Raw genomic sequence first — 20,428 nt, forward strand, 5'->3', positions numbered from 1 at the left:
GCAGGTTAATAACTTCTCAAAGTACTTTTTAAATCAAGAGCTTCTGAAATATCTATACGCCTATATCCATATGCTTACTATTTCAACACAATGGCTGCCAAAATAGCAATATACTTATTAAAAATTTTGCCAGAGATAGATGTTGGTTAAAAATTTTTAGTTTTTAAAAATAATACCAGATATAACATCATCCTTTTAGGGAGAAAAGGGAATCAGCTGTTACACTGAGCTGACTTTTCTAGAAATACGTGGCCAAACTTCCAGATAAATGGCGGCTGCTCCAAAACGTGGTATGGAGGGTGAGGGAGTGGTGAGAAAGGCTTAAAAAGTAAACAGGAGGGGCTAGCCTGGGGTGTAGTGGCTAAGTTCACATGCTCCACTTTCGTGGCCTGGGGTTCGTGGGTTTGGATCCTGAGCACAGACCTACACACTGCTCATCAAGCCATGCTGTGGTGGTGTCCCACATACAAAATAAAGGAAGATTGGCACAGATGTTAGCTGAGGGCCAGTCTCCCTCAGCAAAAAGAGGAGGATTGGCAACAGATGTTAGCTCAGGGCCAATCTTCCTCACCAAAAAATAAAAAGTACTCAGGAGTCTTCCTCTGCTAAATATGGAGAATAAAACTAGAAGTTTGGGGATTTTCTTTGGTGTGTACATAGCACATTTTAGTATTTGAATTATAGAAAATGCTGTTCAGGGGAGAAAGCAGGCCTCTGTTGTTATAACATGAAGGACATTTTAAGAAGCGTGTTACATGTGGGGTTTTTCCTCTCAAGGTGATGAGGCACCCGGATCACGTGTCATCCAGTGTGTATCTGTGGGCTCATCATGAGAAACTCGTCATCATCGACCAGTCAGTGGCCTTTGTGGGTGGGATCGACCTGGCCTATGGAAGGTGGGATGATGATGAGCACAGACTCACAGACGTGGGCAGTGTGAAGCGTGTCCCCGTGGGACTGTCTCTGGGTTCCCTCACAGTAAGTGAATTTCACCTTTATGGAACTGGCTAAGGGGACACAATTCATATAAGTAGGTACTCATAGTGTGACTGATTGATTGAATGAGAGATTGGGATCCCTGGAGGGGCCAAGAACATTGAGTCAAAGATAGACAAAACTAGTTTCAAATACTACTCAGCAAGTCTGTGGCTTTGCATCTCTTAGTCTTGTAAGAAGAGAAAACAGATTCAAAATATCATTTGCTATCTCATAGTCAGCTCCTCTGGTTTCCATTTAAAGATTTATTTCCTATTTGGAAAACCAAAGTTTATAAACAAAAATGTATGGCAAATGGGCTTTAAGTTAAAGAACAACAAACAGCCTTTTACAAGTAGCTGCCAAAGTTTTTGGAATCTTCCTACTTAGAGACGTACAAAAATAGGATAGGTCAGTCTGGAGTCCTTTAGGGAATTCTGTTTGAAAGCAAGAGGTTAAGAACTTCTCAAAGTACCTTTCAAATCAAGAGCTGCCAAAATATCTGTATGCCTGTACTTACTATTTCAACTCGAGTGGTTGCCAAAATATGAATACACTTATTAAAAGTTTTGCTGGCCTCCAGCTTATTTTACAGCTGGATATGTTGTGATTTTTCTGGCAGAACAGAGATTTGGTAAATAGGTAACAGGGGACATAATCGACAGAAAAAGCTTTGCTCACTTAATGTTTATCAGAGGGAGTTCAGCAACTCGACCCAGGGCGAATGTAATTCGTGTAATTATATTCTAGATAAAAAGGTTAATTGGTATGAAATTTCAAGAATGTCACCTACCAAAGGAGGAACTACAATGGAACGCCTGGTATTCCTTTGGTTGTATTTAAACAGGTCACAAGACCCACCCCTGCCCTGTGGCTGACCTCACACATTATTAGGGAGCCTCCATCATGTGTAAATTTTACACCTCAGCTCAACTGGAATGAAAGGGCCACATTGCAGCGTATCTTATGCAGTGTCTTTTTTTAATTTTCTTAATGATTTTCTCAGGCTGAAACAATGGAATCTCTGGAATCTTTAACACTCAAAGATAAAAGTGAATCTAATAAAAATGTGCCCATCCTGAAGAATGGTGATGATATGGATTCAAAACTGAAAGGAATAGGAAAGCCCAGAAAGTTCTCCAAATTTAGCCTCTACAGGCAGCTCCACAGGCACCACCTGCGCAACGTGGACAGCATCAGCAGCGTCGACAGCACCTCCAGTGAGTTATCGTCTTTGCTGGAACTTATCCTGACTGCACTCTGTTCCTCCATAGCCACACACTATATACCTGTTTTTAAAACCCGTCTTTCTATAATGGAGTAAAACGAGCCGTGCTGAAAGGGCGCTATATCGTCCTATTCAATAGCATGCCAGTCCATGGCTTCCTTTGCCCCATTTTGAACAGATTTATTGTTTCGTTCACACAAGTAGTCATAACCACAATTCATGCTTCTGACAGTAGCAGAATGACTAAGCAGTTCTAAAATAATTCCAAGTTATAAAGGAAAAAGAAAAGTATTAGGGGTACTTTATACACTTTTCATAGAAGGAATTTCATTTCTCTTCCTATCCAGAAATACATCAAGCTTTTATCCTCAAACAGCAGATTTTCTACATCTTGTAAATTTACTGTTCTTTTCAACTTTGTCTTAAAGCTCTGCAGTTTTCTGTTGCACAGAATTTGTGACTGATTTCATAGACTTGCCTAGTTTTAAAAATGTTCGAACCTGCTTTTCAGTTTAGAAAACTTGATATGTAATACGTCTGTGTAAAAAAAGCACTCTCGACTTTCTCCAGGTTATTGTAATCACTGTAGAAGTCGTCAGAGTTTAATCCATGGTTTAAAACCCCATTTGAAACTCTTTCGCTCTTCCAGTGAGTCTGAGCAGGGGCCCTCTGGTCCCGACATTGGTAAGTGGCTGTGAAGCGGCTGAACCCCCTCAGGCTTCAGCTTTTGCTGCTTGAGCAGAGTGAGTGTGTTTCCGGACTGGCTTTCTGTTCGCACAGTTTTCACACCACGTGTATTATTAGAAATTGTAATCTCATAAGCTTTTGTAAGAAGAACTAGGTACTTGAATAATTTAATCAGGGCCTGAAATGTGGTGGGAATGAAGAGGAATTTGGCAACAGATCAGATACAGGGACAAGTCATCCTGGTCGTCAGCAGCAGCCATAGTGAAATCGTAGGCCAGCGTTTATTGCGAGCAGTCTGCCCGTCACTGCCCCGAGCCCTGTGGTGCTTGGAGGTAACGGTGTTATCTCTGTTTTACAGACGAGGAAATTCAGGGGTGGAGATGATAAGTGAATTGCCTGGTGGGTTCCAGTTTATTAGCCTCCCACAGCTCATGATTCAGATTTGTGATTTAGCAGAAATGCAGATTACTGCATCATGACATTTTAGCTAAATTCCCAAGGCCACTGTCTAGGAGATGACTGAGTTAGAGCCCAGCTGACATGGCTGGATGTGAGTCACTTGTGGCAGGAGATAACTGAACTTAATAGATTAAGGGGGACTTGAGCAGTGAGTCTCAGCGTTCTTTAGTCTGGGAACCCTGCATTTTTTAAACTGGTTAGCTATGTATAATGAACTGAAGCTTCAATGTAACTGTTAAATAAACATGTATGTTATAAATTGTAACAGATTGATATACATTTAAAAAATGGAGAATAGCGTATATGGGGAGATGTTCATTTAAAAAGTGGAAAATAGCGTATATGGGGAGACGTTTTATTTATTTAGCATACAGCTAGTACTTGATGCATATGTGGATTCAGGGACAACTCAGAGTAACTCCTGTGCTTGACAGAGCTTAACGCCCTCAGACAGGGAACTGGAGGCCCCTGGGAAGTTAAAAGAGCCAGGTCAGGGGCAGATAGTAAAGGTAAAGAGCTGGAAAGAGGTCCAGATAGTGCTTTTAATTCCAGTGTGTGTTGCTTTAGGACTAAAGTTGAAAACGAGATGGAGGAACGAGGTTGCCGAACCATGAAGGTGAGGGGTCTGAATTTTGACTGAGTGGTTGTGTTGCTGACAAGAGGATTGGGGCAAGCGGAAAAGAAGAGCAAGCCAGGTGCTGAATACATTAAGTAACTCAGGCCAGCATCAGGCTGAGAGGGGTGACACCCATGATGGTGATCTGAGGATACCGATGTGGGTGGTTTTCAGGGACTACTGGAAACTCCTCCCTAATAAACTGGACACATGTCCAGGGCAGCATTGTTTATTGACAGAGAGAGAGAAAAAGTAAACAATCTGAACATCCAAGAGGAGGGGAGTAGTGAAGAACATAATGAGTGGTTCATCCTCCTTTTGGAATTGTGCAATCATTAAACGCTGTAAGTGGGGATGCAAGAATAAATGTATATGATTTGTTTGTTTCATTAAATAAGTACTTATTGAGCTCTTAAATATGCCCCTCACTGTTCTAGGTACTAGGATTATAGTGAACAAAACAAATGAAATTCAGTTAACTAGTTGGAGGATAAGGATGGGAATTGTTTATACAAATAGATCATCAAACCATGTATCAGGTGGTGAAAATGATCATGGAGAACAACGAGCAGGGGAAGGGGGAAGGGCAGAGGGTAGGAGTTACTATGTTCTATCAAGTAGTCAGAGAATGCTTCTCTAATGAGCTGAGTTTTCAATAGAGACCAAAAGGAAGAGAAGAATGAGGATGAGAGGAGGTCGGGCGAGGGTGCTCCAGCCAGGAGGAATAGCAAGAAAAGGTTCTGAGGCGGGAGGGGGTTGGTGTGTTTGGGAATGTGGTGGAGTGGAGTGGGCTCAGGGAGAGTGATAGGGTGAAGTCAGAGAGGGTGAGGTAGGTTACAAAACTTTGGCTTTTATTGAGCGAGATAGAAAGTCATCGGATGGTCTTAAGCAAAGGACCCACAAGGTCTGACTTACAATTTTACGGGCTCATTCTTCAGAGCAGATCAGGTGTCAAGTAGTGACCAGACAGGTACTAAACACATCTGGAGGTAGAGCTGACAGTGCTGGCTGATGCCCTGGAGGTGGGATGTGAGACAGAGGACTCTTTCCCTTAACTTTGTGAAGTTGCAAATCTAATTTTTTAGTATGAAAACAAATTACTTTACTTTAAAAGGGAAGCGAAAGGATAGCTGAGTCCTTCTGGAGCAGTGCTTTGCAAAGTCAATTCCTGGGACCCTGGTGTTTCTCAGGGGCTCTGAGGAGGATACAGAGTAGGTGGCCCTGGACCCTCTCACCTCTATTGGTACCTGCTTCAACCAGAACAATCCCTCTTGTAGTGTTTTATGTATTGGAGTTCCATGTGAATTTGTGATGAAAAGAAAAAGTAAGTTTCTACTATTAATTATAAAGGAAGTTTAAAGAGCACAGCCTTATATTTAAATCATGTAATGATTTCGACTGATATTGTCTTATAAGACTTGAACCCCAAATTAAGCATAGAGTGACTCTTCCTTAGAAATGTGAAACTGAATGTTTGCTTGAGTAGCTTTCCTGAGGACATGACCTGGGCTAGCTTCTCTGCGGGGTCAGTTTCACTTGCGTGCAGGAGGCGACGGTGCCCTGGGCTCCTGGTGAACCTCACTGGTGATGTACAGAACTTGGTCTGGAGTGTGCGTGCAAGATCACTATGGGTTTTTGAGTAGAAAAACTGCCCTCAAATCAGTTCATCATAAATGTGGTTGATGACATGATAGATTTCTATAGTCTATATTTTAATTCAAAATCACTCAGCAAGCTTCACATTTTTTTTCTTTCAAAATTACATTGCAAGAGGGAGAATTTCAAATTCACATTGCTTTGCTTGATACTATGTTATTTTAAAAAGGTTGAATTTTCCTCCTCTCATATTCAGCAATGGTTTGCTGATCTTTTCCTTTGAAGCAAGATTAAATAGATGGCTGAGGGGGAAATCATTTTTTGGCAGTTTAGTCGAGACAAATGTTTCAAACTTAGATATTAATCATACGGGATAATGAATAGTAGGTGAAGTCATTTCTAAACTGTGTTCTCAGGGATGCAATCGTATAAGACATTTTCTGGTGTCAAAGAGTTTGTTATCTGATAGATAAGCATGAGTTTTAATATTTTACTAACCTATTGCCTTAGCAATTAATCAGGGGGAGATACCCCTACGGGCAAGAGTTGTCAGTGAAGCCGCCTCCACAACTGTAAACTCTGATCCACAACTCCAAAATCCAAATAGTTTCAAAAACCAAAAGATTTTTTCAAATATAACTCATTGAGGACCTGTTTTGGAACTGGCCTTGAATATAGGCAGAAATTCAGTGGGTAGAGACTAAGAAGGGAGAAAAACAGACATTCTGGGTAGATGTTATGTCTTAAGGCCCAGGTATGGGAAATGCCAGATGTATTTATTTCAGCATCTCACACGTAGGTGTGGAATGTGGTAAATACATAGAGGTCTCTCATCCCTTATACAAAATCCTGGGGGTCAGATATGTTTCGGAAATTAGAACATTCTGGATTTTAGGAAGATAATACAATACCTATCCTCTATATTATGTTATATTCCTTCCAGGATTCAGGAAATACCCTGTACATAAGTCATTTATATTTATGCATTACCCAGTATGATAAAGATAATAACCTCTTGTCAGTTCCGGTCAGGTTTTGCTAACAAATGAGCTGTGAGAAAACATTTAGATTTTCAGAGCTTTTGGGCTTGGAATTGTGGTTAAGGGTTAGTTCATTTGTGTAGATTGGGCTGGTGGAATATATCTGTACCAATATATGAAGGGCCTTGAAAGTCAGGCTGAGACATTGATCTTCATGCGCTAAATGTTGGAGAGTCCCTGGGAGGTGGCGGTGGGATTTGGGGGGGATGGACATGGGGGGGTGGGGTGATTAAAGATGGTGTTTTACTAAGTTACGCTAGAAACACAGAGACTGGCTTGTTCCAGTGGGCCCAAGAATGAAGTGGATGGGAGAAACTTTTTCCAAAGGAAGAATCAGCAGAATTTCCATAGCATTTGGGAAGTGGTGATGGGGAGGGGGGTAGAGAAAACAGTGAAGAAAAGAGAGGAGCCAAAGGTGATTCTGAGGTTTGAGCTTGAGTGACTAGGAAGAGAAAGCAGAAATCTCCAGGGAAGACTTGATTTTGTGGGGATGATAATGATTCTAGTGATTTTAAAGTTCTGGTGGGACAATTAGGTAGACAAGGTCAGATGAGGCGTGGAAGTGGCTGTAGATCTGAGGCCCAAAAGAAAAGCCAGGGCATAAGGGGTACATTGAGGAGAAAGTTGGAGAAAACGTTGTTAGGGAGGAGGAGCTAGGAAAGAAGATCAAGAAGGATGGGTTGGAGTAATGGTGGGGGAATGCAGTCTTGGAGGCCAGAAGAAGAGGAAAAAAGGACTGGCAAAGCCAGAGACACTGGGGGAAGGGCAGGAAGACACCCTGTCCATGAACTTTAGCAGCCAGAATCTGGGCCGCTGATGCGTGAGGATTGTGGAAAATTGACGTGAAAGACCTGGGCCGAAAGACAAGGAAGAACAATTATGAAATCAATTGGGAGCCAGGTACAGACCAGTGAGAACCCCTCTGATCAGCATTGCCGCTGGGAAAAGTTCTCTCTCCCTGCTCACAGTGCAGTTCCGATCAAGTCATTGTGGTAACCTGGAGTATTCGGCTCTGTTGCCTTCCTATTTCATTTCTTCTGAGGAGGACCCTGATTTATTTCAATTAGCGTAGGCCCTGACTAAAAACAAAAACAAATTTGAATTATGAACAGGTCGAATTCAATTAGTGCCAAGCTAATTCTTAAGACTAAGAATTTGCTTTGTTTTGTTTTTCTTGTCATAACTGATCATTAGGTGAAAGTGAATTTTTGAACAAGTGTATGTGTCTATGTGTAAAGTTTAGCTTAGAATTGCTGAATTGATGAAAACAAATTACGTATATTTATTTATTTGAATTTGACCCATTATTTATCTCATCCTTTTTTTTAAAAAAAATTGTTTTTTCTTTCTTTTTCTTTTTTTTTTAAAAACGAAGTGCCGTTCTTACTATAAAGAGCCCATAGGTGAGCGCACAGACCTGCGGGCGCCTTGGCCTCAGTCCCTTCGAGTAGGAAAATAAAGCTCTGGGAGCTGTCAATAGATTATGATTTTAACGTTACTTAGCTTTGTTAATCTTTAGCGCTTTAAGGCGGTTTTCTTTCATAGAAAATTGCAATAAGCTTTGAAGGTTAATTATTAAGTTTGAGGTAGAATATTAGCCATGTATGTGGTGATTATTTAAAAACTTTTGCTCTGCAAATACTCATTGAGTGCCTGCTGAATGCCAGGAGCTACGTCAGGCCGTGTGGGGAGCCTCTTGACTGCTAGGGGACAGGGAGGGAGCATCCTTACACAATCGTATCACAGAGTCAGAGGCACTGGCGTGTGCAACTGTGAATGGTTCTACAACACTATAGTGACTGCCTCTCCCTACTGGGACCTGGGAGGTCTCTCTAGCGCAGGTGACAGCTAATTTGGCTCTTGACGAATGATGAGGAGTTCAGGCTGAGAGGGAGGGAAGAGCATTCCAGGCAGAAGGAAAAATGTGCCAAGTGCGCAGAGACATGACAGACCAGGCCTGTCAAAATGCACTGAGAAATGTGGTCCGCATGGGGCCTGGGTTGTGTGGGGGAAAACAAGGCCAGAAAGAGAGATTGGCACCAGTTAGGGAAGAGCCTTATATGGACACTAGGCCCTTAGGATTTGACCCCCTGTGGGCAGTAGGAGATCCAGGAAGCCTTTTAAGCAAGGAGTCTGCATTTTAGAAAGACAGTTCTGGCACAGTGTGGTGGTAGGGGGACCAGTCTGGTACTCTCATGGGCTTCTGCACGTGGTACCGTTTAGTCATTCAACAAATATTCCTGCATCCAGTGTCTATTTGTTAAGTGCTGCTTTTGTGCCAGGCGGTGCGTTTGTGATTGTAGATCTGCTAGTCCTCCTGCTTAGCTGTCTTTTAGTCAGCATATCCCATAAACGTACAAACTAAGTTGAAGTATTTACCCGTAAGTATAATGGTCCCAGCAAAGCTCTTTGTGAAATGTTGCAGTAGGTTGCTGCTTCTGCGCCTATGTGATCATGAGCTTCTGTCTGTTTTTGAGATATTTTTTATTGATGTCATTTATGGTTTTAGGAATATAGAATATTAGAGCCCAGAAGGTCTTACATGTCATCTAGGCCAAATTCCCGCTTTCACTCGGAAAGGATTTCTGACCCAAAAAATTGAAGCTCAGTGTCACTGGGCTAGTCAATCCCAGGGCTGGAACATGGGCTGTCTACAAATTTGAGATTTTTGCCTTTTGAGATGCAGAAGACAGAACTCTGTATTAGGTGTGCACCATATTGGCTGGGGAAAGAGAAGGGCCTGACTTCTTTATGGCCTCTGCATCTCCTGTTTCTCTCCCTGATCCTGCTTTCCTGCTCTCTCAGAGTCCCTCCTAGCGAGTCCTTTATTCACGGTTAACCCTGTGATCCGTTCTTCCCGTGCTCTGCTGAATGGTGAGAATAAGAATGTTAAATTTCATTGTCAAGTGATGACCCTAGTGATACCCCAGCCACACACTAATAATAAACTCGTGAGGGTTGTGAAACCTTGCCAGCCCACAGCCTCAGATGGAATGAAACATGCTGCCCTCGTTATGTGTCCTAAGAAGAAAAGTTGAGAAGTCTGTAGGTGTTGAATATTTGAGAGTTAGGACTCCCTCTTTGGGCCCTTCTGAACCACAGTCTCTGAGCGGGTCTTGCTGCGTTCGCAGACACTGGCTCCATCCGCAGCTTACAGACGGGAGTGGGAGAGCTCCATGGGGAAACCAGATTCTGGCATGGAAAGGACTACTGCAATTTTGTCTTCAAAGACTGGGTTCAACTTGATAAACCCTTTGCCGGTGAGTACCGTCGTGGTGGGAGGCTGCTGATATTTTGTCTTTCACTTGTCAGCATCTTAAGTATGCACGTGCGTGATCTAATATCTTTTGAGTATTTAATAAAACTTTAGAGACTATGACTCAGTCATATACTCAACTCCCTTGTAGTTATAGTAATAAAAGAACATGAAATAGACTTTACTTGTTTGAAACCTCTGGGTTTCATATAGGCATATTTTGGGGGTAATAATCTGTAATTCTCCAAAAGATGGTACCCTTCCTTTGATCATCTCTTTTTCTGCTTATCATCTTCATCTTCCAGCGTTAAAATGACACATTTTCAGATTATCGCTGTGCTTATATGTCTAAGAGGAGATAGAGATGGCACTGCATACATAGCCTGATGTTATTTCAACAGGATGAAAAAGAAAAATAATATCAAGTACAAAGCCTTAGATAATTTGCCCCAGCTCACGTCTCACCTGGCCTGGTGATTATCTCACACTCAGGGAAATGGAAGCATATGTGGGGGAGGCATGTGGAGGACTGTGTTCCTCATGTGAGATCTGTGTTTCCCTTGGCTGTAAAGGTATCGTTCCACCCAAGCCAAGAAGTATACACAGAGTGGACATTCCCACATTTCCTTTTATATGTCATAGTTGGGGTCAAATGGCTTCTGTCCCTGTTAGTGATGATCCCCGCCTGGTGTACCTGGGCAGATTTCATCGACAGGTACTCCACCCCCCGGATGCCATGGCATGACATTGCTTCTGTGGTCCACGGAAGGGCGGCTCGTGATGTGGCACGTCACTTTATCCAGCGCTGGAACTTCACGAAGGTACATGGATGGTTTTATCATGGTTCGGTCCACATGAAGAGAGACAGGCCTAGTAGAGGACAGACCCAGAGGGTTAACAAGAAGGGGCTGTGGTGGTCACAGCTGGTGCCACCGATCTCTGTTGGGTAACTGGTTGTCAGAGCTCCCAGGCCTCTGGGCAAAAGCAAAAGAAAACATTTATGAACTTTCACACCACGGACAATTCAGAGCACTGAGGGATAGATGCTACGATCGGGGCCTGTGGGTTTAACCCTTGAGATATCTGGGATGCTCAGTGTTGGTTAAGCTGGCCTGGGCCAATAGTTGCGTGGAAGGTGATTGTAGTGGGAGAGAGCTGTTTAGATGAGAGAGCCCGAGCTTTCGAGTCCTTCCAGTCCTGGCACTGCACTGGGTTCATATTGATGCAGGCGTCTGGGAGGTGGTTCTGAGCAAAGTGAGCAGTATGCAAAGATGGAGCCATTTTTCTTTTCTCCAGATTGTGTCTTCTATTTAGTACGCCTTCATGACTCGTGAGAATTTGACCTAACATTCTTAAGTTGAGTACCTATCATCCAGATGTTAGAAGGTTCTATTTTATTTACTGGAAATGATGGTGAGCTTTTTTCTCCCTGATAATTTGGAGAAAGGATTTAGTTTTATCAACGACTTACAGTCTCACCTTTTTTTTCATTTACATAACATTATAGACATTTAGTGGAAGCTCTTAGAAATAATGGAAATATTTTTAACAAAAATTTAGAGAGGATGAGTGAATAAACAAAGAGATACTACTTTTAACCTACTACTCTGACAAAGATGAAAAAAACTGCTAATGCCTGCAATTGGGTTGGGATTTTTGATGCTCTTATATGCTGCTTCTAGGAGGATAAATTGGCACAATACCAAAAAGCTTTTTAAAAAGTATACAACCTTTGACTCAGAAAATCTGTTTTGGGTATTTAAGCTAAAGAAGTAATCCCATAAGGTAATTTCTTTTGATCCTGCAACTAATAATTCAAATAAAATGAGAAATAACTGAAAAACTCAATAGGAATTTATTAAACAAATTATGATTCTTCCATACCATTTTACTATGAAGTTATTAAAAAATAATATATAATGCTATATTGCTGTGGCAACGTATCTACAATATAGTGAAAAATCAGTTTACAAAATAATCCCATTTTTGCAATAATATAACTCTATAACTCCAAATTATATTTGTTTTCTTTAAAAATATAAAGCAAAACATGCCCACTAATAGAAAGAAAACAAAAATAAATAATCTGTTACCTCTTCGCCTAGAAATATCCACTGTTAACCTTTTTCTTTTTCAAATGAGCCTGAATTTCTTTTATAATCACAAAGTAGGAAAGAATGGAACTGTTTTCTCCTTTGGGTCTTCTTTATCTGTTTTTCTTTATTTTAGATTATGAAATCAAAATATCGGTCCCTTTCTTATCCTTTTCTGCTTCCAAAATCTCAAACAACAGCCCATGAATGGAAATACCAAGTGCCCGGGTCTGTCCATGCTAACGTACAGGTGAGTCTGGCTTTTCTTTCTCACAAAGTGCTACTGGGTAACATTTTATTCTTGTTGGACTAAGGGCCTATTACATTGGCTTCAGATTTTTCCATAAGGGCAATTCCAAAGCAGCTCTGAATAGACCTTTTAAAATTTAGTATTGTATTTCCTATTTAAAATGTATTCAATTTATCCTTTTTAAAAAACTCCTTTATAAATATAATAAATGCATGTCCTTAGAAAAAGCCAGTCAAGGACAGGCTTGTCCTGTAATTCCTTCTAGAGTGACCCTAGCAACACAACACACAGTAAACCTGGAACTGATGTTAGTCAAGCACCAGGAATGTGGCTGAAACTTAGCATCTAGGAAGCTGGTTATAGTTCAATCTAATTTTAGTTCCTAATTAACCAAATGCCTTTTAGAGGCTCTTTTAATAGAATAACGAATTTGCTTAATAGAGTCACAGAATTCTCCCACATCCAGTCCAACCATCGCAAATTACAAATAAGAAAATTAAGACCTCGTGGGGTGGTGGGACTTGTCCAGGGTCACGTAGCTGGTTGTTGATAGAGGTGGAGCTTGAAATCCTAGCCTACTCCATTGTTACCCAATCTGATCCCTCTACCAACTGCAGATCAAATATCTTGAGATCGTGCAGGACAGAACTAGGAAGGACCACCTTTGGCATTGCCTTTTGTTCAAAGTCATTGGCGTCAGCATCAAAAGTATGGTTTAGGTAAACCTCCAGTAGTCTGCTACTGACATCACTAATATGGATTTACGTAATTTGGACATGGATTCTAATGAATATGATTATATAAATGAATGCCTAAATCAATTACTTTGTACTATGTTCAGCTAGAGGTGTGTATGCTTAAGAAGTAAAAAGATATTTCAGACCATAGATCAAATAATAGAACAATCAAAAAGATAAACCACTTGAGAGACATACCTCTAGCAAATACTTAGTCATCCCAGGCTACAGGAGACAACTGAGTTAAACGGAGAAGCGCAGATAAATATGCCTTCATATGCAAGTTAATGAATATTTTATGAACCTGTCTAATTTTATTCTACTTGGAGGGAAATACTATCCGTGCTGTAAGGTAAACTAGTCTTGATATTAAGAAAACAAGGGAATTTAATTTAACATTTGAGATGTCATTAAAATTGACTCAGTGATCAACTTATCAAAATTAGCAGATGCTAATTAAGCATCTTTTGAAATGGTATTGCTGGGAATTGTGTATTTTTATGATCAGCAAATGATGTTTTATCCCGGTGTTGTGTATACAGACGTCTTCTAATGCCTGTTGGTAAAGCCTGTTTTGTATATTCTCCTCCTGCCACCCTGCTAAGGCAGACAGATACTCTGTATATCTACTCTACATAATACCACCCTTGATTCACTTTCTCTGCATCACTGGATGCTGTGTTGGAGATGGGGCTGGATCAGTGATCTCTTCTGATATGCTCTTATGTTCATTGCTTGATATGTTCAGGTAGCCCGGACTCAGGAACCTACAAAGCCAATTGATTTGAAAGGAAGTTTAGCAAGACTCAGTCAACTTATGTTTATTAAGTGCCATCTGTTTGCACAGTGAAGTCATCAGTGCACACTTGGACGCTGAGGAGGCAGGCAGAAAAGGAGTTCTCTGCCTCTGGAAGCATAGTTAGCTGGGAGAGAGAAAGCTGTGAGGTTAATGAGTCCGGCTAACTGTGCAAGGTGTGGTCTAGGAGTAGATGCCAGTGTAAAAGTGCGGGCCAGCATGCTGTGGGAGTTTGTCAAATGGAGGGAGAGAACTGAGTGTCCCCTCCAAGGGAGAAGGCTACCTGCTCTGATGATGGTAGAACAGACTGCAGCAAACCATTTGCTCTCAAAGAGGTGGTGGATGAGGTTTAGCCGGCATGAAGCCGGATTGGGCCTGTCCTGGAGTGCGGCCTGGTTCATTTAGACCTGATCCTGTGACATTAGTGAGCTCTGGACGTTTGTGTCTCATGCAGGAAGAAGCATGATACAGGAATGTTTTATGAAGATTAACCTAGAGAGTTTCCCAAACTGGGTTTTGCCCGTGAAATGCTAATAGCTATTCCACAAAAAAGATTTCCATGGACAGATAGGTTTTTGCAGATTTTTTAGATACAGGGTTTCTTAGTGCCTTTCTTAGGCTGATGGATATTAGGAATCACTAAGAGTGAATATGCTATGTGAATTTCCCAAGCCTGATTGACCGAGGATCTCTCATTTTGTTGCTTGTCTGTTTCCATCTCTCTGAACAAACATACTTTGGGACCAAAGTTTATACATATGAAGAACTTTTAGACTAGAAAGAGAACGAAAGCAAGGAGACAAGTAAATAGGCTGTAACAGGGATTCTGGCGTATGCTAATTATATATTTGTAAATTAGTATTCTTTTTCTTAAAGAGGACTCCCCCGCAACGTTTAAACGTTAGACCTCACAAAACCTGGGGCCCTGCCAGTTGCCAGTAGCTGTTTTTCTAGAACTGCCAAAATAACTCCAGTTGTGAAAACAAGCGGTCACAGCCAGACAGTGCATCTTTTTGAAGACAGGAATGTCTGAGATGACTAGAAGCTAAAAAAAAAAAAAAGAAAAGAAATTACCCTGCTCCATTTCTCCTTTTCCGTAAAGTTCTGACCTCAGTATTGTTTCACTTCACATTATTTACTGGCTTGAAACATTATTCATCTTGTTCTAGACGTTATTGTTTTCAAGTCATGAGCATTCAGTATTTAGAGGGCCAAAGCAATCGTCTAGCCCAGTTCTTGGTTTTCCAGAGAATCCAGAAGGAAGTGGGGAGATAGGACCTGGCTGTGTAGTAGGCTACTCAATTTTTAAAGGGTTTATTGTCAAATTTTCAAATCTTTCACTCTCTCAGCTATCATGTGGCAGTAGCCAAATTGGTTGAGAAATTTAATAACGTTCTTCCTTAGGTTTATTCCTTTTAACACAGATTTTAACAGAGTTTTTAACATAGTTTATTGTTCATAACATAGAGACCACAGCCTAATTAACTGAAAAGGAGCAATACAATGTAGCACAGGGAAGAGGCAGAGTCCATGTTCAAATCCCAGCTTTGCTACATACTAGCTGTGTGACCTTGGGAAAATTGCTTCACCCCTCTGTGTGCATTTTCTTCATCTATAAGGCTGGGATTATAATAGTATCTATCTCATAGCATTGTGGTGATGGTTAAATAAATGAATCCATTCAAATCACTTAGAAGAGTACACTAGTTTGAATTATATCCATATTAGCTACAACCTTCAAGCTTTCCCTAGTGTTTTCAAAAGCTTGCAACCAAGAAGTTGACATTTCTCTGGATGGGTCACCAGGCTAGTTCAACCTGCAAAATCTTTATACCACATATTTATTGAGATGACGAGAAAGACCATTTAACATAATAAAGTAATAATAGATAAAATTCACGTTTTTCTTTCATCTGCAGAAGAGAAACCAATTATTTGATTTTTTCAAAGCAAAAATATTGGGCCCAATCGTCCTTGGGCACACACTGCTGATAATTCCACCCCAGCCATGATGCCCAGCTCTTGCAGGAGGTTGACACAGCTAGCCAAGGAGACTGGGGCTCTGGCTGGCAGAGTGGAGGCCTGCCCCCACCAATAAGAATTTCTGCTTCTAAAGAAGTCATCCAAACTTGAGAGCTGACTTCAGCAGCTTCCACCGACACTTTTAAAATAATCTTGCTTGTTTCCCCTCAGTGCTGGGCGTTCTCAGAAGCCTGCCAAGAGCACTCCGAGGAGACATAGCAGAAGAAAGGCGTGGGGATGGGGGTCAGAGGGAAGAGGGTTCGGAAACTGTCTATGCAGAGTATATAAAAGAACTTGTTTTCTCCCTGAAAAGACCAAACTAGATTCCTAAATGCTATCGTTGCTATTTAAGATAAATGACCAAGACAGAGGACATTTGACATGTCTGTTAAGGTGAAAGAAAATGGCTGATGCCAAATTAGCATCAATATGGAATCAATACACAGGAACAGTCCTTTATATTAAAATGGACAGCTTGTAGTAGAAAGCCAATCCTTGGACAATCATTCCTGAGAAGCCCTACCAAACTGAGAGAAATAGTTCTACTGGGGTCGTATCTTTGATCTCCTTGTCTATTAAAGAAAACCACATTTACTTCAAATTCAAAATAGCTGCCCACAGGTCCCTTTGGATTAGTGTCAGTCTCAGGATCCACAAAGAGAAGTCTCTCCCCATCACCATCTCTTGATTTAACATCTTGAAGATGGTGCATTTGGCAGCCACAACCCTGGGAACCTGGGCCTCAGGTTTTGCTTGCAATATTACAGCGTCACACTGCATCCCAAGGAAAATGACAAGACCAAATGAGAATAACGTAAGCCAGCCCAGCCAGCCCCTTCCCCGACTTTGAGCCAGCAGAGCTGCACAGACAGGTCCTGTCTGCTGGCACACTGTCAGATTTCAGCAGTTCATACCCATTAGCCTTGCTGACTAAACAAGGCCAACCGAGAAGATCTGAGTTTACAGCTAGAGTGGCAGCAGTCTTTCAAGTAAAGCTTAAACTTCCATAAGAAGGTAGGCCCGTCAGTTTCATAATAAGTGCTCAACACGTTGTTAGCCATTCTTACAGTTCAGCTGTGCTCTTTTTTTAAGCTTAGGTCAACATGCAGAATGTGTATTTTTTCCTTCTTGAAAGAATGTAAAGTCAGGAGACTGGATACTTTCTCCAAAGCTGAGAAATTCTATTTTTGAGCCAAGAGTCAAATGGAGGATGCTTACATTTTTCTTTTCAAATGTTTTCTCTTTCTGCTTCTCCTTCTTCTCCCAAGTACACTTCTCAAAATATATGTGATTCTCATGGGTATATGAATACGTCCAAGCTCACCAGATTATATACAGTAAATAGGAGCAGTTTTTTGTATATCAATAAAAAAATAAAATGAGATAAAATATTTTTTAAAAACTATGATTCTCTGTGGACAAAATGACTATACTGGCATAGCCCTTTCTGTGTCCAAAATGTGTTTATAAACCATACGAAGTGGATGAGGAAGGATTACATGTATGGAGTGCTTCATGCTGTTGCTGTATCTGGCTACGTGGATCCTTTGATTTCTGTCAGATAGAGTATTTGCTTTGGTTTGATAAGGGTTTTCTTGAGGTGCGTTTTCCAGGAGGCTAGTTCATTCCATCCGAAAGAATAAGCCCATCCTCCTTAGACAAAGGAGTACAGTAAACAGAAGTCGTCCGTGACTGGAGGAGCCTGGTCACGAGGGTGGGATCTGGCAGTGAACCCTTGTCCTTGGGGGACAAGTGGCCACCAAAGAGAAAGCCTTTGTGCCAAGTAGGACCTCAGAGAAGGTTGGAAAATAAGTGCTGTGCCATGGGGAGCAAGCCCAGCATCACAGAGCAGACCGGAAGAAAACGAGGAGGCTGCTGGAATCCAAAGCAGAAAGGCAAAGCTAAATGATGTAAAGTGATGCCCTGGGCGTGCAGGGGCTGGAGAGGTGGAAGGTTCAGGGAGGCCGATGACAGAAGAGGAAAGATAGAGCACAGCTCAAAGGAGAGTGAACATGTAAGGATAGGTCGTGAGAGCAAACCCTGGGCATTGGGTGAAAGCAGAGGGAGGAGAGAAGGGTCCTGTAGCACACATGCGGAGCAGAGACAGAAGCCAGTCAAGATCAAGAGGTCATGGCTACTGGGCTGAGACCTTGACCTAGTGAGGAGGGCCTGGCAGCCCAAACCAGGATTATGCTGTGATCCTATGCTTGTAACCAGTCATAATGCTTAATTAATTTATTTATTTGAAATCAATTGGTCACAAAGAAATAACTTTTGTTTGAGAGTAGGTTTTCAGTTCCTTTTGCAAATTTCCCGTTCAAGGGGCTGAAACAGAGCAAGCAAGCATGGGCTCTACCTGCACGTGGAGCCTAGAATATCGCCCACCGTGAGGCCAGCTCCACCTGTCTGGAGGCCAGCTGGGGTCTCCCGGCGTCTCTGCCTCTCTAGTGGGAAGAAGCAGAGACTGGTCAGGGACCCTGAAAGAGGTAGATACGCCTTTGTGTCCAGTGCTTTTAGGGTCTCATGGAGAAGTCAGCTGTTTTGTCTCCCTTTTGAGGAAATTGAGGCCAGTGAAGGTTGACTAAAGAGTTTAAGGTTATAGAAGATGCTGAGAAAACCAAACTGGAATCCAGAACTCTCAATCCTTTTGTAAAAAGCCAATATTCAAACCAGTGCAAAATTTAACAGCCCATTTCAGATATACTTCAGGATTGGAAAAGGAAAAAATACCCGTGGATATGGCTTTAATTACACTTTTGGCATTGGCATCTTCCCTGCTCCACCGGAGAGCCTTTCAGTAATGGAAAACCTTGTACGTGCATAATATGATACTAATAACAATTGCTACCACTTCTTGAGCACTTATTTCAGGCCGGGCATTGTTCTAAGCGCTTTATATAAATTAAGTCATTTGATACAGCAATGCTGTGAAGTAGATGTTATTATCATCTCCATTTACAGATGAAGATATTGAGGCACAGAAAGGTTACATAACATGCCTGAGTCACACAGCAGTGAAGATCAGAGCTAGGCCTGGTACCCAGACTGACAGCAGAGCCCGTGATCTTAACAAAGTGCCCTGCTGTGTCTTATTTGGATGCTGTTGCATCTTTGGGCAGGATCTGCAAGTTATACTAAATTTATTCCTTTCACATTCATAATCCATGCCTACTATTAGAACATGTGCTTTCATACATTAATGTGCCGCTTGGGCCATGTGATGAAGACATCTAAAAAAAAGACCCCGGGCTTCTGAAGATGAGGCCCTTGCTCTAGTTGTCTCTGTGTTCTTCCAGCCTAACAAAATGCCTGGCATAAAGCAGTTGCTCGTTGTGCGTTTGGTAAATGGACGAAATAGCTACTGGTGAAAATCTGGCTTGCGCCAGCCACAGCGCTCAACTGAACAGGAAGAACCCTGATTCCGCATGCACCTTAGTGAGTTATAAATTAGGTATCTACACGTCTGTCTCTCTCACTAGGGTCTCAGGCTCTAGGAGCACAGGGACTGTTTTTTATTTTTCTTTTTATCCCCAGTGAAAGGCAAAGTGCATGGGACACAGCTGTGCTTGATAACTTTTTGGTGAATTCGGTGTATAGAGCCTCACACCCATCTGCAGAGAAAGCTGGATTCGATGTCGCCAGTTATCAGATGAGTGTTGCTGATGTCCCCAGGACTCCACTGTGGTCTCATCCTAACTCTAGGGTGGAATTTTTGAGTCAAGTCAACCAACACGTGTTGAAATGACAAAAGGCACAGTTTTCTGAGCACTGAGCAATGCGTGTGGCAGAGGAGGAGGGGGTGACAGAGCTGCTGAAATGGGGGAGATGCCCTGGGAGGGCCCACTGTATGTAACGGGGTTAGGGCTTGTGGATAAAGAGAAAGCTGTATTTTAAGGTTAAAAAATAGGACACAGTACAGAGGAAAATGACTGGTTCTAGTTACAATTTTGAGGCTAAAACATGAAATCAGAAATATGCCCTTTACAACATACTTTAAAATTGTGTATTCAAACTTGTGGTTTGAAAAGTGTGGGTTAGATTTGATTCTCAGTATACTTGGGGCAGTAAGATAAACCAGGTTTCTGTGTGTGTAAGGAGGAGTCTGGGCTTGTCTCCGTTACACTGGTTTAGAAGAGAAATGCAAGACAAATTGATCAGGCCAGTTAAGAAAAAAGAGAGAGTAAACCTTAAGTTTAAAACAAAAGGAAGTCAATCAAAATGTGTTTGACTTATGTGGCTGTTTGTAAACTTTCTAGACCATCAAATATTTAAAGCAGTTGACTTGATTTGTACGTACCTCAGGGTTTGGTGGTTCAGGGGTCGAAGCAGGGCAAAAGGGAAATTCGAATTTTCAGTTTATCTTGTGGTGATAGACAGATTTTAACTAATTAGAATAATAGTAAATGAATAATAATCTCAAGTGATTTTTTCTCTATTGCTTGAAAGATATCTTCAAGTTTAACCAAAAATGTTGACTTTTTAAAATTAAATGTTTTCATTGTGAGAAATGATATAGATTTGGCCTCAGAAGATGGGATAGATAATGCTGAGGCCCCCTCAGGAGGTGGGCAACCTCCCACATGCCGTGGGTTTATAGGCATCAGAGGGGCTCCCTCCACTTTGCTTATGCTCCCCCTCAGGTTGGTAATAAAATTCTCTTCTTTTGGCTTACA

At 41.6% G+C, this 20,428-nt stretch overlaps 1 protein-coding gene across 4 annotated transcripts in view; it reads left to right on the top strand.

The window, feature by feature from the left end:
* The window catches only part of PLD1 (phospholipase D1), a 198,217-nt gene that overhangs the window by 126,551 nt on the left and 51,238 nt on the right, over window positions 1-20,428 (top strand). For 2 of the 4 annotated variants that reach the window (XM_046657935.1, XM_046657934.1), the window contains exons 14-19: window positions 778-978; window positions 1,982-2,195; window positions 2,774-2,887; window positions 9,733-9,861; window positions 10,560-10,678; window positions 12,087-12,200. In XM_046657935.1, coding sequence (XP_046513891.1) covers window positions 778-978; window positions 1,982-2,195; window positions 2,774-2,887; window positions 9,733-9,861; window positions 10,560-10,678; window positions 12,087-12,200 — 891 coding nt within the window. The remainder of the gene's footprint in view (window positions 1-777; window positions 979-1,981; window positions 2,196-2,773; window positions 2,888-9,732; window positions 9,862-10,559; window positions 10,679-12,086; window positions 12,201-20,428) is intronic. The other 2 variants (XM_046657939.1, XM_046657936.1) reach the window with 1 other exon arrangement.

The sequence above is a fragment of the Equus quagga genome, chromosome 4 (assembly GCF_021613505.1).
Source record: "Equus quagga isolate Etosha38 chromosome 4, UCLA_HA_Equagga_1.0, whole genome shotgun sequence".
NCBI classification, from domain to species: Eukaryota; Metazoa; Chordata; class Mammalia; order Perissodactyla; family Equidae; genus Equus; species Equus quagga.